Source organism: Sminthopsis crassicaudata, chromosome 6 (genome assembly GCF_048593235.1).
Source record: "Sminthopsis crassicaudata isolate SCR6 chromosome 6, ASM4859323v1, whole genome shotgun sequence".
NCBI lineage: Eukaryota > Metazoa > Chordata > Mammalia > Dasyuromorphia > Dasyuridae > Sminthopsis > Sminthopsis crassicaudata.
This window is the reverse complement of record NC_133622.1, coordinates 103,194,321-103,211,095: the sequence shown is the minus strand read 5'-3', so window position 1 is coordinate 103,211,095 and position 16,775 is coordinate 103,194,321. Positions and strand designations below refer to the sequence as shown.

The 16,775-nt window shown below is 34.4% G+C and overlaps 1 protein-coding gene across 21 annotated transcripts in view; it reads right to left on the bottom strand.

Moving 5' to 3' along the window:
- The window catches only part of TENM3 (teneurin transmembrane protein 3), a 3,351,339-nt gene that overhangs the window by 26,877 nt on the left and 3,307,687 nt on the right, over window positions 1–16,775 (bottom strand). For all 21 annotated transcript variants that reach the window (XM_074276236.1, XM_074276245.1, XM_074276241.1 and 18 more), the window contains one exon: window positions 277–452. In XM_074276236.1, coding sequence (XP_074132337.1) covers window positions 277–452 — 176 coding nt within the window. The remainder of the gene's footprint in view (window positions 1–276; window positions 453–16,775) is intronic.

Here is a 16,775-nt window from a genome sequence, read left to right as displayed (position 1 = left end):
AATCAACAAGAAGCTTGAGAGGCTTGAATGTATGTATATGTTTCTCAATTTATTTCCTTCCTCAAGATTTTAGATTCCCCCCTTCTGCTTAATGTCATTAATCTGTTTAGCAAAAACAGTGTTAGGTAAAAACAATAATATAGTATTATTGTGAAAGGGATATTTTTTGGAGTAACATTATTTGGAGTGTGCTTGTATTCTTTGTAAAAGAAAAACCTCTTTTGAATTATAATATTTTGTTCTATCAAAACATAAAATTACTTTATTAGTTATTACCTTGAACCATGGTATAGAAAGAATCAATTGATGACAAATTTGAAGTGATGCTGACATCCTCTTCCCTGCTGGATGATTCAATGTCCACCGTAATAGCCTTGTCCATTTCACCATGAAGGTTGGTGACCACTCCAGTTGGAAATGTCACATTTGTCAGACGGCCCTCACTGTCATAGCTAAAGGAAAAGTGGCACCTTCTCAGTATTTGACAGAAAAAGTCCAGGTTCCACTTACTTTACAAATATAATGAGCAGAAATAATATTAGCAGCAGAAATTTGGGAGAATGTTTGTCTTTGTTGCATGAGATATGCAGTGTGTGGACTTCAAACATACTTTGAAGTAGTCAAAAGCCTGTTTAACATATAGAAACCTCAATCAGGAGAGCAAGAGTAAACAGGATGGCTCTCCAAGCTCAGCACATTATTCTTTGAAGTGTGACCAAAATCTTACTGCACATCTAATTTGCCATTTCAAAGGGAACGTGTTTGCTGGTATTAAATTCCTTAGCATTCTTCATTCTTTTTATAATATCACGCTAGGCTGAATATACTATTATAGACTTTAAGAAAAAAAATTTATCTTGCGTTATCTTTGACAGTATATTGTAACCATATAACTTTCAAGTATAATAAGAATATGCATACATATGCACATATACATATGTACACAGACACATATATAAGATAAATGAAACATGTTAATACATTTGGACAGAAAACATATATGTTAATATATTTACACAGAAAACATCTCACTAATGCAATGGTATCATTCTATAAGTATTATTTTATGGACCTTATTTTTAATAATTTTTTGTAATATATCACTAAATAATTTCCATGTTTTTACTAACATAAATATAGGTAGGTGATATCTTAATTCGACAAAATGAAAGAAATACGATTTGATCATTTTTCCATTTATATGCTTAATGGTATTGATACATGTTTGAAACTTTTTTCATTATTTGAACTTTATAAACATTAGCAACTATGAGCATTTCCTTATACAAATAAAAGAAAAAGTATGTATCATGCCATGAATAGCTAGGTTTTTAAATTTTTAATTAAATTTTAAATAATTTTAAAATTATGAATAAATACATATGATTTAACATAGTAGTTCTACTATCCTATGAACTCTTTGAACATTTTTCTGCACTCTCCTGTATATTTAAAAAAATGCATCCTTGATGCTCTTTCTTTTCTTTGTTTCATTGTTTTTTGAATCAATATCATCCTTCCTTTCCTTCTCAAATTCTTAATCCCCCCCAAAGCCCTCCTGTCTTAATTTTAAATTAAGATGTCTAAAATATAAGGAAAGAGAACTTGAATTTTAAACATCTACTCTAAATATACATTAGTTGAAATTATAGTTTTTTTGAAAGCATCTCTTGGTTTCACAATTTATGAAAGTGCCGGTGAAAAATTTGTAAAAGATGATTGTGCTAAGAAAAACAGGGAAATATAAAACCATAGCTAAAGAACAAGGAATTTAATTTTGGCAACGGCAAAAGCATTTTAAAGTTTCATGTGTATTTGCCTTAGAGACTAAAAGTACATCTGTACAACTAGACATATTTGACACTACAAAATGAAGTGGAGAATGGAAACAGATGCCTGTGTAACTCAAAGCCAACTCCTAACTTGCCCAGGGTCACATAGCTAGTATTTGAGGTGGGAAATGAATGTAAGTCTTCTTTTTCCATGTTGCAGTGCTCTTTTATATACTATATCATCCCTATTCATCACTTTTCTCGATGTTTCTATGGAATGTTTTATCATAATTCTTTGTTTCACTTTTTGGGATGCAGATAGCACATATATTTTTCTGATGTGTTAATGATAATTGATTTGTAATATAAAGTAGAGTTGATCTAAGTATGTTTCATTGTAATTAGAATATTAGGAAGTGATAATAGGAAAAATGAAAAGGTCAAATGGGGCAAAGTAGAATTTAACTTGTAAAATAGATTATAGTAGTAAATTAAATTGTCACACTCTGAAGTATTGGTTAAGGGATACATTATGAAGATAGATGGAAGTTTACAGTAAAAAGAGAGAAAGAAAATGGGGAAGAAATTATTCTAGAAAGTTTGAAATGGGAATCAGTGAGGGAGCATTTTTTCTCATTAGCTCCCTGGCACAAGTCTTCCCCAACAACTTAGAAAATTCTGAACTTGAAAGCCAGGGGGAAAAAGTCATTGTGAATCATTTTTCTAGCTCAGTGCAGCTTAGGAAGACAGAGCTATGTCTTGGGGGTAGGTGGGACCTGGCCAGCTGCAAGTGATACAGTAAAAGGGATTGGGTATATCCTGGAGCTGAAAGTTCCAGGGCAAAAAAAGAACACAGAACCAGAGTGGAGAGGGACCTGAGAACTGGATCCAAGAGTCTAACTTTTGGCCCAACATAAGGCTACGGTGGAATAACCAAGACAGGAGACCAAGACTACAGGGGCGACAGCTGTTTAATTGTCTTGCTCAAGAGCCGTTCAGTGGACTAACAGTGACTTAGCCCAGCAGTAATATGCTTACACTTAACTATAAGCCCACAGACCCAACTTGTAGAGAGAGCTCAGACCTGGAGAAGAGTGAGCAGATGTCTCCCTGGCTCACCTCACATCATAAGCACTGCAGACCCACAGACTGAAAGCAGCAGCAGAACGTAAAAGGACAAACTCAGGTCAGACATTCCCCTTCATCCCCTGAAGTAAGCAGAACCATAGTCAAGAAGCAGGTTTGAAAAGTGAGAAAACAAAAAAGATCCTAACTATAAAGAGCTACAATGGTGACAAGAAAGCTCCAGTCTCAAACACTGAAGACACAGTGATCCAAAATATTAACAGAACTTCAAAAAAGTGATAGATGGGACACAAACCCCACAAAATATTAAAGGAGATAAAAATGATCTTAAAAAGCAAATAAGAGCTATGGAAGAAACATAAGAAAAGATAATTAAAAGAATTTAATTTAAAAATTAAAATCTGTGCATTATTAAAAAAAAACAAAAAAAAACCTTAAACTCCTTGAAAATTAGAATTGACCAAATAGAAGTTAATGGCTTCATGAGATATCATGAAAAAATAAAACAAAGGCAAAAGACTGGAAGAAAATACAGAAAACAGATGACCTGGAAAATATATTGAGGAGAGATAATTTAAGAATCATCAGATGGGGATAGCTAGGTGACGCAGTGGATAGAGCACCAGCTCTGAAGTCAGGAGGACCTGAGTTCAAGTCTGGTCTCAGACACTCAGTACTTCCTAGCTGTGTGACCCTGGGCAAGTCACTTAATTCCTGAAACTTATGAACAAAAAAGTATTTAGATGTCATGTTTTACAAGAAATTATAAAAAATTATAAAAGACAACTGCCCAGAATCAGAGGGCAGAATCTATTTGTCACCTCTAAAAGAAACCTCAAAATAAAACTTATAGGAATATTGTAGCCAATATATAGAGCTCTGCAGTAAAAAAGACAGTAAGCAGCCAGAAATAAAGATTATAAGTAGTGTAGTACTACAGTCAGAATCATACAATATTTAGCAGCCAAAACAAAGGAGCAAAAGACTTGGAATATCATATTCCAGAAGGCAAAGGATATTGGATCACAACCAAGAATAATTCTATCCAGCAAAACTGACTATGATCCTAGAAGCAGGAAAACCAAACATTTAATGAAAAAGACTTAAAACCATAAAAGATGTTGAATCCCTCTTAATGAAAAGATCAGAGTTTCTTTTGCATGATCTCAAAGGAGAGAAAAAGTACACTGGAAGAAGGGACAGGAGAGAAGAAAAATGTGGGAAATCTTTTGTAAATGAAGTATGCAAATAAAAGTACAGGGAAGGGAGGAAGCAACATTCTTTTCTCAAATGGTTCGAGGAGGAAAAAAATAAAAACACACAGTTGGGTATAGAAATAGTTTATTCAATAGGAAAGTTAAAGAGAAAGAGGAAGGGACATAAGCAAAACAGACAAGAAAGGGACATGGTGAAAAAATGAGAAGGATAATTATAAGAAAATAGGTGGAGAGAAATACATAGTTAACAATCATAACTGAATAGGAATGGGATGACTCTTATAAAATGGAAGAGGGTAGCATTTGAAACAAGAATCCAACATTTGTTATTTATAAAAATAAAACATACCTGAATAAGTTAAAGTAAGGAATTGAAGCAAAATTTCTTATGCCTTAGTTGAAGTAAAAAAGACAAAGGGTAGCAATCACGATCTCAGACAAAGTAAAAACAAAAATAGTTATTTAATAGAGAAAAATAAATTACATTTGCTAAAAAATAATATAGATAATTAATTTCAGTACTACCTATATAGGTACCAAATGTCATATAGCATTTAAATTGTTGAAAAGCTAAAATTCTTTATGGGGGGGAACCTCAATCTATCCCTCTTTGACCTAAGTAAATCTTAATTTTAGGGAGCTGAAGATGCTAATTTTAGAGAAGCAGTGACTTGCCTAAGGTTGGATAGCTAGTAAGTGTCTGAAGTTAGGTTTGAATTTGTACCCTTCTGACTCTAGGGCTGGCTCTTAATCTATTGTACCATCTAGTTTTTAAGATTTTGTTGAAAAGATTTTAAAGAAAATTTACACATGATAGACCTGTAAAGAAAAACTAAATGGTACAGAAAAAAGTTTACATATTTTTTAGCACCTTCACACAAAAAAACAAACAAAAAAAAAACCTGATCATATATGAGAATATGAAACCACCAACAAATATAGAAAAGCAAAATATATTATTTTTTGATCATATTTTTCTGATCTCATTGCAATAAATGCCTTCACCAAAAAGCCTTCAAAGCATAGAATAAAAATTAACTGGTAACTAAATAACAATTCAGAAGAAGTGATGAGGGAAAGAATAAATAATAAAGAATAAATCGGAGAAAGAGTTAATAATTTAAAGATAATGACAATGAGACAACATAACAATTTGTGGGATGTAGCTAAAGCAGTACTTAGAGGAAAATTTACATCTAAATATTTTAAAGATATATTTTATTTTAAATATTTTAGATATTTTATTTTAATTTTTTTAATATTTTAAAAAGAGAACAGATCAAAGAAATGGACATGCAACTAAAAAAATTAGAAAACCAAAATTTAATCCCCTCCCAATTAAATGCTTTAGAAATCCTGAAAATTAAAAGGAGAGATTAAGAAAATAAAACTAGGATCTGTTTTTTTTGGGGGGAGGGGAACTATTAGCAAATTTGATTTAAAAATAAAAGATACCCAAATTATCATTATCAAAAAAATGAAAAAAACATTAATTCACAATCAGTGAAGATGAAATAAAAGCAATTTTTAGGAGATATTTTATCCAACTATGTGTCAACAAATTGTATTCTCTAAATGAATATTTATAAAAATATAAAATACCTAATGGAACAGAAAATAGAATGTAGAACCCATCTTAGAAAAAGAAACTGAACAAGTTTTAAATGAATAATCTATAAACCCAAGAAAAAAAATCCCAGAACCAGATAATTTACAAGTTAATTCTACTAAATATTTAAAGATAAATTAACTCCAATATTACATAAATTATTTTAAAAATAGGTAAAGAAAGTATCCTACCACATTGGTTCCATGACACAAATATGATTCTTGATATCAAAATCAAGGATAATCAAAAATAGAAAAAAGAAAACTTTAAGCCAGTTTCCCTAATGAATATTGATGTAAAATTTTAAATTAATTTTAAATAAAATGCTAGAAAGGAGTCTGTGATCAGGCTGGATTTATACCTGGAATGGAAGGTTGGTTCAGTATTAGGAAAACTATGAGCACAAGTGACTATATCAATAACAAAAAGAACAAAAATCACATGATTATTTCAGAAGATGCACAAGAAGTTTTTGAAATAATACAACACTCATTACTGTTAATAACCACAGGAAAATGATATATATTAAAATAATAGGAAATATCTATCTAAAACAAAGAATAAGCATTATCTGCTGTGAGGATAAACTAAGAAACCTTTTAAAAATAAGACTGAGGTGAAAAAAGGATGTTTATTATCAACATTATTATTCCATGTTGAACTTGAAATGCTAGCGATAGCAATAATATCAACAACAACAACAAAAAATGAAGGAATTAGAATAGACCATGAGCAAACAGAACTCATTTTAAAATAAATGCATATAAATCACCAGCATTTCTATAGATGACCCACAAAATTTATCAGAAAGGGATAGATTCAACTGGAGACAATATAAAATATGTGGGAGTCTACCTGCCAGAACACACACAGGACCTAGATGATTGTGTTTATAAAATACTCTTCAAACAAAGATATCTCTAAATAAATGGGAGAAATATTAATTACTTATAGAAAAGCCAAACCAATACAATGAAATGACAATGACAACTAAGTTCATTTACTTAACCAGTGCCATACCAATAACATTATTAAACACTTAGTTGATTGAACTAGAAACACTTCCCGTCTCTTCCACATAATTCATCTGGAGGAACAAAAGGTCAAGAATATTAAAGGAATCAATGGGAAGGAAGGTAGTCTAGTAGACCAGATTGCAAATTAAACTATAAAACTGTAATTGACAAAACATTTTTATGGAGTTAGAAAGAAAGGAAGAAAGAAAGTTAAACAACAGGATAGATTAGGTACATAATACACAGAAGCAAGTCAGCATAGTAGCTTAAGAATTAGATAACCTCAAATATTCACATTCAGTGAAAATGAAATAAAAGCAGTTCTAGCTGTTGGAACAAGAATCCAATAGCTGACAAAAACTAGTAAAATTGTAAAGCACTCTGGAAGGAACTAGGCATAGACCAATATCTCACACTGAATACCAGGATAAGCTAAAAATGGATGCACAATTTAGACATAAAGGGTGATACCATAAACAAAACAGTAGTCTAAAAGAAATTACTTGTGAGAGACAGGAATAGGATAAGAGTTCATGACACAACAAAAATAGATTCATAGAAGGTAGACTGGAAAATTTTGATTAAATATATTTAAAAGTTTCTTGCACCAACAAATCTGTATAAGCAAAGTTAGAAAAAATGTAGGAAAATTAGGACAAAACTTTTGCTACAAATTTCTCTGATAAAGGTTTCATTTCTTAAACATTGGGAATTGAATCCAATTTATAAATGTTTCAAATTGATAAACTGTCAAAGGATATGAATAGGCAGAAAGAAGAAATCAAAACTATCAGTAGCTATATAAAAAATATTCTGAATCTCTAATAAAGAGATTCAACTTAAAATAATTCCAAAATACGACCTCATTATATTGTTTAAGATGACAAAAAAGGAATGCCAACTGTTGAAGGGGATGTGGGAAATAGGAATACTAAGCATTGTTAGTGAAGCTGTGAAGTAGTATAATCATTGGAATGCAATTTGGAACTATGTCCAAAGGTCTTTGAACCAGAGATACCACTACTAGGCCAATACTTCCCAAAAGATCAAAGAAAGAGGAAAAAACCCATTTGTACAAAAAAATTTAGCAACTCTCTTTTTTTTTTTTTTTTTTTTTTTTTTTTTGGTGGGTAAAAAACTGGGAAATGGAGGAGATGCCCATTAATTGGAGAATAACTGCACAAGTTAGAGTATACAAATGTGATAGAATACTATTGTATCATAAGAAATATGAAAGGGATAGTTTCATAAAAACTTGACAAGATTTATAAGAACTGATGCAAAGTAAAATGAGCAGAAACAAGATAATGATTTACACAATAACAATCATAATAATAATTAACTTTGGAAACTTAGTAAATCTGTTCAACACAATGTCCAACCAGAGTTTCAAAGGACTCATTAAGAAACATACTACCCACCTCCAGACTGGAGAATTTATGGATTAACAGTTTAGACTAAAGCATGTTTTCCTTGCTTTCATTTTCTGCCTTTTTTTTTTTTTTAAGTATGAAAGAACTTTAAAGGATTTGAATAGTGATAGGGAGATTTCAAATAAAAAAGGTAGAAAAGATTTAGTAAAAAAGGGAAAAACAAGAAATAAGAATTGAAAAGTAAAGAGAAGTAAAACAGTAGAGAAGGAGAAAAATGGCATTTCTCTCATGGTCAAATGACACACAGATTTGAGTAATTCAGAAAATGAGACAGAACATAAAACTAAAATGGCTAGAAAAGGGTCAGAGGGCAGGGAAGGGTGAGGACAGCATGTAGGAATGTTAGAGATTTAACCAGAAAATAATGTACCTTGAGTTTAATTAGTCCTTAAATAACCCAGTTAATTATTGATAAGTCTAAAAAGAATTTTTTCTTAATCTCATACACTGTTTTTGAAGAAATAATATAAACTAGTATTTATACAGTGTTTTAAGTTTAGTACTATGCTTTATAAACAAATCACTAATCCCCCAAACAGTTCCAGCAGCTATTCTCGCTTATTTTTATTGATAAGGAGCAAATAGAGTTTAAGTGACTTGCCCAGTATCATACAACTAATGAGATTCTGAGAGAAAGTTTGAACTTGGGTCTTTAAGATTTCAGGCTCAACTCTTTATCCAGTGAATTACTCAGCATGACATATAACATGTCCACACTGCCCTATACCTTAAAACTGGCCTAAAGAATTATGAATTAATAATACCCTATCTAGCTTCTCTTTTTCTCTTTTTGATGCACAAACTACTCAGTATTTTTTTCTTCATGTAAAAAATCTCCTTTTTTTCTTCTTCACTATATAGTAAGGTGATGCCCTAAAATAATAAGGAAATCAAAAAAAGGGAGGAATAAGATAATGAGGAATAGGCCTGTTGCTCAGGATGGTGAGATGATGATGATGATGAAGAAATAGAATACTTTTTTCTTCTTTCCGTCCCTTCCTCCCTTCATTCTCCCTTCCTCCATTTCTCCCTCTTTCTGTCCCTCCCTCTCTCCCTTCCTTCACTCTTTCCTTCTTCTTTGTCATCTTTGAAGTATAGTACAAAAATTGCTAATACCATCTTAGGCTGCATTCAGAATAGTATCATGTCCAGAATTAGATTGCAGTACTTTGCCCTGATAAAACCACACCTGGAATACTGTATTAAGTTTTACAAAGGATTCCAATAAGCACAAGAGAATCCGGGGAAGACAACTAGGATGGTGAGACAGGCTTTGAGGTCTTACCACTTGGAGAGAAGCAGAAGAAATCTACTCATTGCTTATATAACCTTGGACAGATAACACATCATGATTTCCTCAATGTAAAATGAAGGGGTTAGAGAAGATGTTTAAAGATCACCTCTGTGTCTAAATTGGATTCCATCAAAGTGAGGATGCTTAGCCTGAAGAAATGACAAGTTAAGAGACATATAATAGCTGTTTTCAAATATTGGAAGGTATTTTCAGGAGGAATGGGATTGGCTCTACTCTGCTTGGCTATAGAGGACAGATTTGGGATCAATGTCTGGAAGTTACCAAGAAGCAGATTTACAAACAGATCTGTCCCAAAGTGTAATAAGATGTTCTTGGACTAGTGCTTGCCCCCTCACTGGACTTAAAGCCTAGATAGCCATTTGCTATGTGATTGTAGAAATAAGTTTTTCTCAGTTCTGAGTTTAGGTCTTCAGCTTCTGTGAAAAAAAAAAATAATTCATCACCAAAGCACCATAATAAAGGACCTCTTGTTAACTAGACTGGTTCCTTAAGTTAATATAGTCTAATTACTAAGTCCACAATCTGAATTTTTCTAGTTTAGTGAGTGATTATACTCTTAACTCATTGGAGAACTGGGTGTTGAGGGGATTCACTTCTGGTCACTGCAAAGATTGGTGTGGGACTTTAGTTTTTGACTGAGTTCTTGGGATACTACTTGTTTAAATTATTTTGCTAAAAATTATTTCACACAGTTTGTGATCTTATGTTTTATTGCATTTATTTTAAATAACTTTGGTTAAAGATGTTTCAGGCTTATTTAAGGCATGTGAGGAGTTAGAGCACCCAAGAGCACCCATTGAAACAGGATCTTTCTTAAGGTTCCTCACTCATCCATCCCAAATCCAACTTTTTTTTCCCCGAGAAGCATAGTATCATAGGATTATTGGATTTGAAATTAGAGAATCTGTTTTTTAATCAATGTTTTGGTTCTACTTATATGACCCTAAAAGAGAACTATTTTTCCTTCAATATTCCTATCTATAAAATAAGAGAGCATAGGCAAGATAAGCTCTAAATCCTATGAAAGAATAATATTTCAAATAATTCATCAGTAAAGATAGGAGAAAATGTTTTACTATTAGTGCTTTATACCTGAGATTTTGAAAATTCCCTATTACTTTCTATCAAGAAGAGGGAAAAAAATCTGCTTTCTTTTGATGCTAAACAAGAATCTTTTCCTAGTTCTAAATTACATGAAATCTCTTATAGTCTTAGAAACCTCTAAATGTTAAAATGCCTTTATGTGATACTTAATTATCATATTTATAGAGCTAATTTTTTTTGAAGAGTCCTTGTGAATGGTTGGGCAACATGTAGGTACGTTAGCATTTTCTTTATTTTTACAGATGGGTAAACTAAGGTATGAAATGTTAAGTGTCTGATTTAAGCTCTTCGTGAATACATGACAGAACCATTACTGAAACTTTTGTGCCCTGACCTTTTTTCCTTTGCTGGATCATGGCTCCTCATTGAAGGTGCAGAACCACAAGATAGCTCCAGCTAGCCCTTTATGCCACCTGCAAACACATGGCTGATTTGAATGCCCCACCGTCCCTGACCTGCCCTTTTCCAACCCTTCTGCTAGTTTGGATTTCCCAGAAAGGAAAACTTCATCTTTCTTACAGAGAAAGCATTTCTCTAACCTTTGACCCTCTTCTTTATATGGCTTTGCCACAGATTCCATTTCATGCTGGGCAGGCATTTTGTATCACAGGATGCTGAGCACAGTGAGATACAGCATGGGATGGTGAGCATTCAAGCTGTAACCTATTACTGTTGAGTACTTTTGGAAAGAAAAATACAAGTAACCTTTGTAGGCAGCAGAGCTAATGTGCTAGAGGGTTAAGTGAGGATTTTCTCTGCTCAACAGTTCTGGCCTCCGAAGATCTAAATTTGTGCCTGAAGAGGAATGGCCTTAATGCAGCCAAGCTGCTAAGATGCTATTGAATCTGTACAAGGTAATATGGGAGGTGAAAAATATGGCCAACAGGATGTGAGCTCTGTAAGGGAAAAAGTCCCGTTCTTGTCTTTCTATTCTAGCTCCTCTATGTGTTGACCAAATGCTGGTCGATTATTGATTTAAGCAGCTCATAATCCAGCTGAGGAGAGAGCATTCTGAAGTATCAGTTCCTTTGTAATAAGGGATGGGCTCTCAGGGAAGGGGAAGGAAGGTACATAAGAGAGGATATAGGAAAATTTGGCATATGTAAGGAAAAAAGGTATCAATACAACTTATGAGAAAGAAAATGTGATTTTTATAAGGCTCAATAAAAATGACATAATCTATGTAAAGCACTTTGTAATCTTAAAACACTATATACAAAGTAACTTCTGTTTTGGGTTTTTTTTGGCTAATAATACAAGACAGTGAAGAAATAGAGGATGGTTGCTACCCAGCAAGTATTACAGGGGTTTCTAGGTGGAATAAATCATTAAGGACTGGGTGATGGGAGAAGCATTTTGGGGAAGGGAGTGCACTGCTGCTTACAATCTGTGCAATTCTGGGAAAGTGAACCTCTCTGAACTTCAGTTTCACAATGATTGGGCTGAATTAGAAGTTCCCTGCAGTCCCTTCCAGCTCTCATTTATCCCTGGGATCATGGATTGAGAATTGATTGGGTGTTAGGTACTACCTAGTTCAACTATCTCATTTTATAGTTCTGAGAACAGGAGAGGTTACAAGTTGCTTAGACAGGTCACACAGATTGAACCTGAGTTTTCTGAGTTCAAAGCTATTACTCTTTCTAATACTTGTTGTAACTCCTGTGTTCTATAAGATGAAATTTAAACTCAGCCTGGAAGAATTTCAGGAGATAAAAGAGGCAGGGAAGGGTAATGTAAGAAATAGTAAATAGTATAGGAATAAGGTGAGGAGCGATAAGCAAGGCAACCTTCTTATTGACAGAAGGGACAATGTGGAAGTTTAAGAAGATTGGACAGCTTATGGAAGTCCTCAAATACCTTATATGGGCTTGGGAGTCATCCTATTAGGTATAATAATAGCACCTATCCTCTGAGAGTGGTTGTATAGATCAAATGAGAAAATATTTGTGAACCTTTTAGCATGGTTTCTAGCATATAGGAGATACTCAATAACTTCCTCTGTCTCTCCTTCTAAGCCTCCCTCTTTCCTTCCTTCAATTGGCAATGGGGGGAAACTAAAAAGTTGGGAGTCTTTAGAGAGACAGTTGTTTAGAAAGATTAACTAGGGGAAAAGCACATGTAGTGGACAGAGAGCTTATTCTGGAGTCAGGAAGATTTGGATTATTCAAGTCCCAATCTGACATATGTATTGTGTGACCCTGGGCAAATAACTTTATTCTCAGATTCTCTTTTATTCTTTATCCCTTATTTCTTCCCCCCTTCTGGGACAACTCTTCAAGATTATAAATTGCATTCTAGTTGATCTATTCTGGTAGAGGCAGTTTCCTCACCAGGGATTCCCTATACCAGTGAAATCACAGGTTTTTTTTTTTTTGTTTGTTTGTTTGTTTGTTTTGTTTTGTTTTGTTTTGTTTTTAATGCTGTGGAAGTATTCATGACAGATTGGAGCAGAGAAAGGCTAAAGGCAGGAACCAATTAGCAACCACTAGAAAAGTCACAAGTGGGTCAATAAAGACTTTACCTAGAGGAGGAATTAAAGGGAGGGACTGGTTTGTTGTTGAAATGTGGTAGTTAAAGGGGTACAAGGGTAGAGTCAAAAACCTTTTAGCATTTGCAGGCTTCTGCTACTCCATCATGTTTATCTCCCTTATCTGCCCCCACCAAAAAAATTAAATAAAAAGGATGGTTTCACAAGACACATATCTAGATGCCTATTGGAATAGTTTGACTGTGAGTGCTAATGAAAAGGTCAAGTAATGTGTCCCGGATGTAAAGGATCTCTGTGGATTCCCTAGTTTTCTACAATTTTCTGGTTCAAATAAATGTTAGTCTGTCCTAGTGATGAACCAGTCCTGTCCAGCTTGGGGTTGGCAATGGCGGTTCTGCTCTAATGGCTTTTTAGATAAACACTGAAATGGCATCCAGGGAATGTGAGCAGCCCTTCAGCTTCCTGATTTCTCCCCTCCTCCTCCTTTAGTCTTAGCCTTGTAAGCATCAAATTCATAACACAACTTCATTCTCTCCTGCTCCCCTTGACCCCTCTTCCCAAAAGGCTTTCAATGAAAAAGACAAAGCCCCTCAGGCTCTCCAGCACCTTGTGTTCTCTTGCCTGTTGGGATGGATGCCTTTATTTGATGTTTGTCTACTGGCTCTTCTTTAATTTTCCTTGTATTTCTGCCCGTACTTGATGTTTGAGTCTTTGTAGTACATTTTAAAAATCTCTTTTTAACTCTCCTATAAAGTAAGCTCCCTTATTAATACCCTTCAGAGCAAAAGCTGTGGCCCAGTCTCGATGGTGAAGAGATGCCCTCTTCCTCCTGCCGAGAAATCCACGCCTCACTGGAGACCATCATTTACTTCAGTCAGACAGCTATCAACCTCTCATGTTTAGTATAGTACACAAAAGATGCTGTAAATTAATTCCAGTGGAAACAATTTATAGCTCTTGAAAAGTTCCTTTAAAATGAGTAAAAGGACTTCTTTCCATCACTGCTTCTCATCAATAAAATGGCTTCTTTATTTATTCTCCCTGCACTTCTCCTCGAGGTGTTCTTGTGACTTTCTGGACTTCAGTATCATATTCAACACCGTGACTCAGCCACATAACATACCTAAACCCAAGGCTAGCTGGCTGACTTTGAAATTAGCTTTCTGTTTACCACGTCAGGCTGTCCCTAGTTATATAGGTACTATGTATATTTCAGAATATTTGTTGCTTTGCATTGGTAGAGTCTATTCATCCTCTGATGAAGTTATCATTTGACCTTAAATTATGATGATGATTATCTGACATGTAGACACTACTTCATCTTTTCCAAAGAATTTTAAATACATTTGATTCTTCGGTAATATTGTGCTAAAGATAGCACCCCAGCTCAGTGGATGAAAAAACTGGGACTTGGAGAGGTGAAAATATTGGTTGTTGGCTTGAAATTTAAACTCCTGGCACTCATAGGATGACTAAACTTGGTTCTGAAATAATCCACAGGCTACAATATGGTTGCTTAACTTGTTATTTCAAAGATTTTCAGGAATGGATTGGGGCTAGATTTACTATTGAAACTACATGACACATTTAAACAAGTTAAAAATTGGCCCTGAAACTATGAAATCAAGTCTAAAATTGAACGTTAATTTGTCCTCTGCTCAGCCTTATCTCATTTTACTCTATTTACAAAGTGGTCTATTTTGTTCCTTATTCACTTCTAGGTCTGAGCCTTTCTTCACTTCATCTTTCATGCACAGAATGAAGCCTCCTTTACCCCCATTTCTCATTGATTAAGGTTCTCCTCTTCCTCTTAAGTCCCAACTGTAGAATTTTAGATTTAGAGATGGGTGATACCTTAGAGGTTGGACTCTATAATAGAGTCCCCCCTTCTCGCCCACCATGAGATATCTGAGTTCTCAAAAAATAAAACATCCTGCTGAAAGTCACAAAGTAAGTATTTGAGACAGAACTGTTTTTCAGCCACCTAAAAATACATTCTTCTTGAGGTTTCTCACAACACTTTGCATGGACTGATTCTTTGCATTTAGCTTATTCTTTATATCATTTACTCATGTATTTGTCCTTCCACACATTGCTTGAGTTACAGGTAATCTGTTGTAGCTATCATTCTATCTCCTAGCACTCGTCTTGCACACAGTAATCAATTAATGTTTGTTGAGCTGAAGAATTGAGCAAAACCAGCTATATAAAATTATGTAGACTGTGGAATGGGATCCCACTCTCCTTCTGGTCTCCTCTCCTGAGGAAATTAAGGCAGGAGAAACATGAGTTAGAGTAGTGTTGTTCCCAAATGAAATAATTGTTGAAACTATGATATGACTGCTATTCTTTTTGCCCCAGGTATATTCTCATTCATGTACTTTTTTTGGGGGGAGGCTACATCTTTATACAAGATAGATCAAAAGGAGTATGTGTGTATCACTTAGCTTCCTTAGGTTGAGATTTCAGTCCTTAACTTCATAGTTAAAATTGTTAAAGCACTTTGTGAACCTTAAAAAGTGATTTATGAAGATTATTATTTCAATAATAAATTTAAATCAATCAGTTAAACAGAAATAAAATGGGATAGCTGCATCATGGAATGTTTTGCATGAGTACAAGGTTGGCTTCTATGCATCTGGATGGATACCAAGTGATGTGCTCTCCTTGGCACAGAATGAGGGTAAGCTTTCTCCTGTCTCTTGTATTATCCACGGTGGAAGAACAGTAGACTGAAAGGAGGTCTAGTTGCCTCCGTACTGATGAGCCCGTGACTCTGGCTAAGTTACTTTACCTCTCAAGGACCCATTTCTTCACCTTTTTATAAAGTAATTAGGCTTAACCAGATCTTTCATATAAGTATATTCCTCTAAGACTACTGGCTTCAGGTGGCAATCATATACTGACCTTGACTGTGGTTTGGAGAGCCCAATTCTCTCCTCCCACACATGGGAACATGATGGGATTGGCAAACAGTCCTTTATTCTTCTTTTTCTTCCCTGTTCTGAGCTTGGTGGGACTCTTACTAAAGTATAGGTCTGACCACATCACTCAGTAAATTCTAGTGGTTCTCTGTTACCTCCAGGATCAAACATTGAGAACCCTTCATAATCTTTTCTTTCCCCTTCCTTTTCAGCCACCTTCTACCTTACATATCCCACATACTTTGAGGGCCTGATAACAGTCTTCTTGAAAAAGAACCTTCCCACTGAGCATTTTCATTTGCTTTTCCTTTCTCTCATTTCTGCCTCCTTCTTGCCTTCTTTCTAATCCCAACTAAAATTTCCCCTTTTTTCAGAGCCTTTCTTGATCCCCATAATACTGTCTTCCCTCTGATAACTATCTCCAGTTTATCCTACATGTATCAAACAACATATTGCCTCCCTCATTAGACCTTGAGTTCTTTGAGAGCAGACTGCCTTTGGCCTTTCTTTGAATTCCTAGAGTTTAGTACCTGACAAATGTTTGTTGACTGACTGATAATAGAGGCCTGGCAGCTTTGGACTAAGCTCTTTTTCTTCCTTGTACAGGATTTATATTCTCTAGTTTAATATAGCTTGCTCCCCACTTCCCCTGTGTGAGTACAGAGTAAAGCACTGTACATTACTATTCAGGCACTTCTTTCATGTTGATACATATGGAAAATACATCATAATGTAGCAATTAAATTGTTTCATTGAGCTTGTTAGTACCATTAAGCTCACATTTGCATAGAGAGCAATTAGTATACTTAAT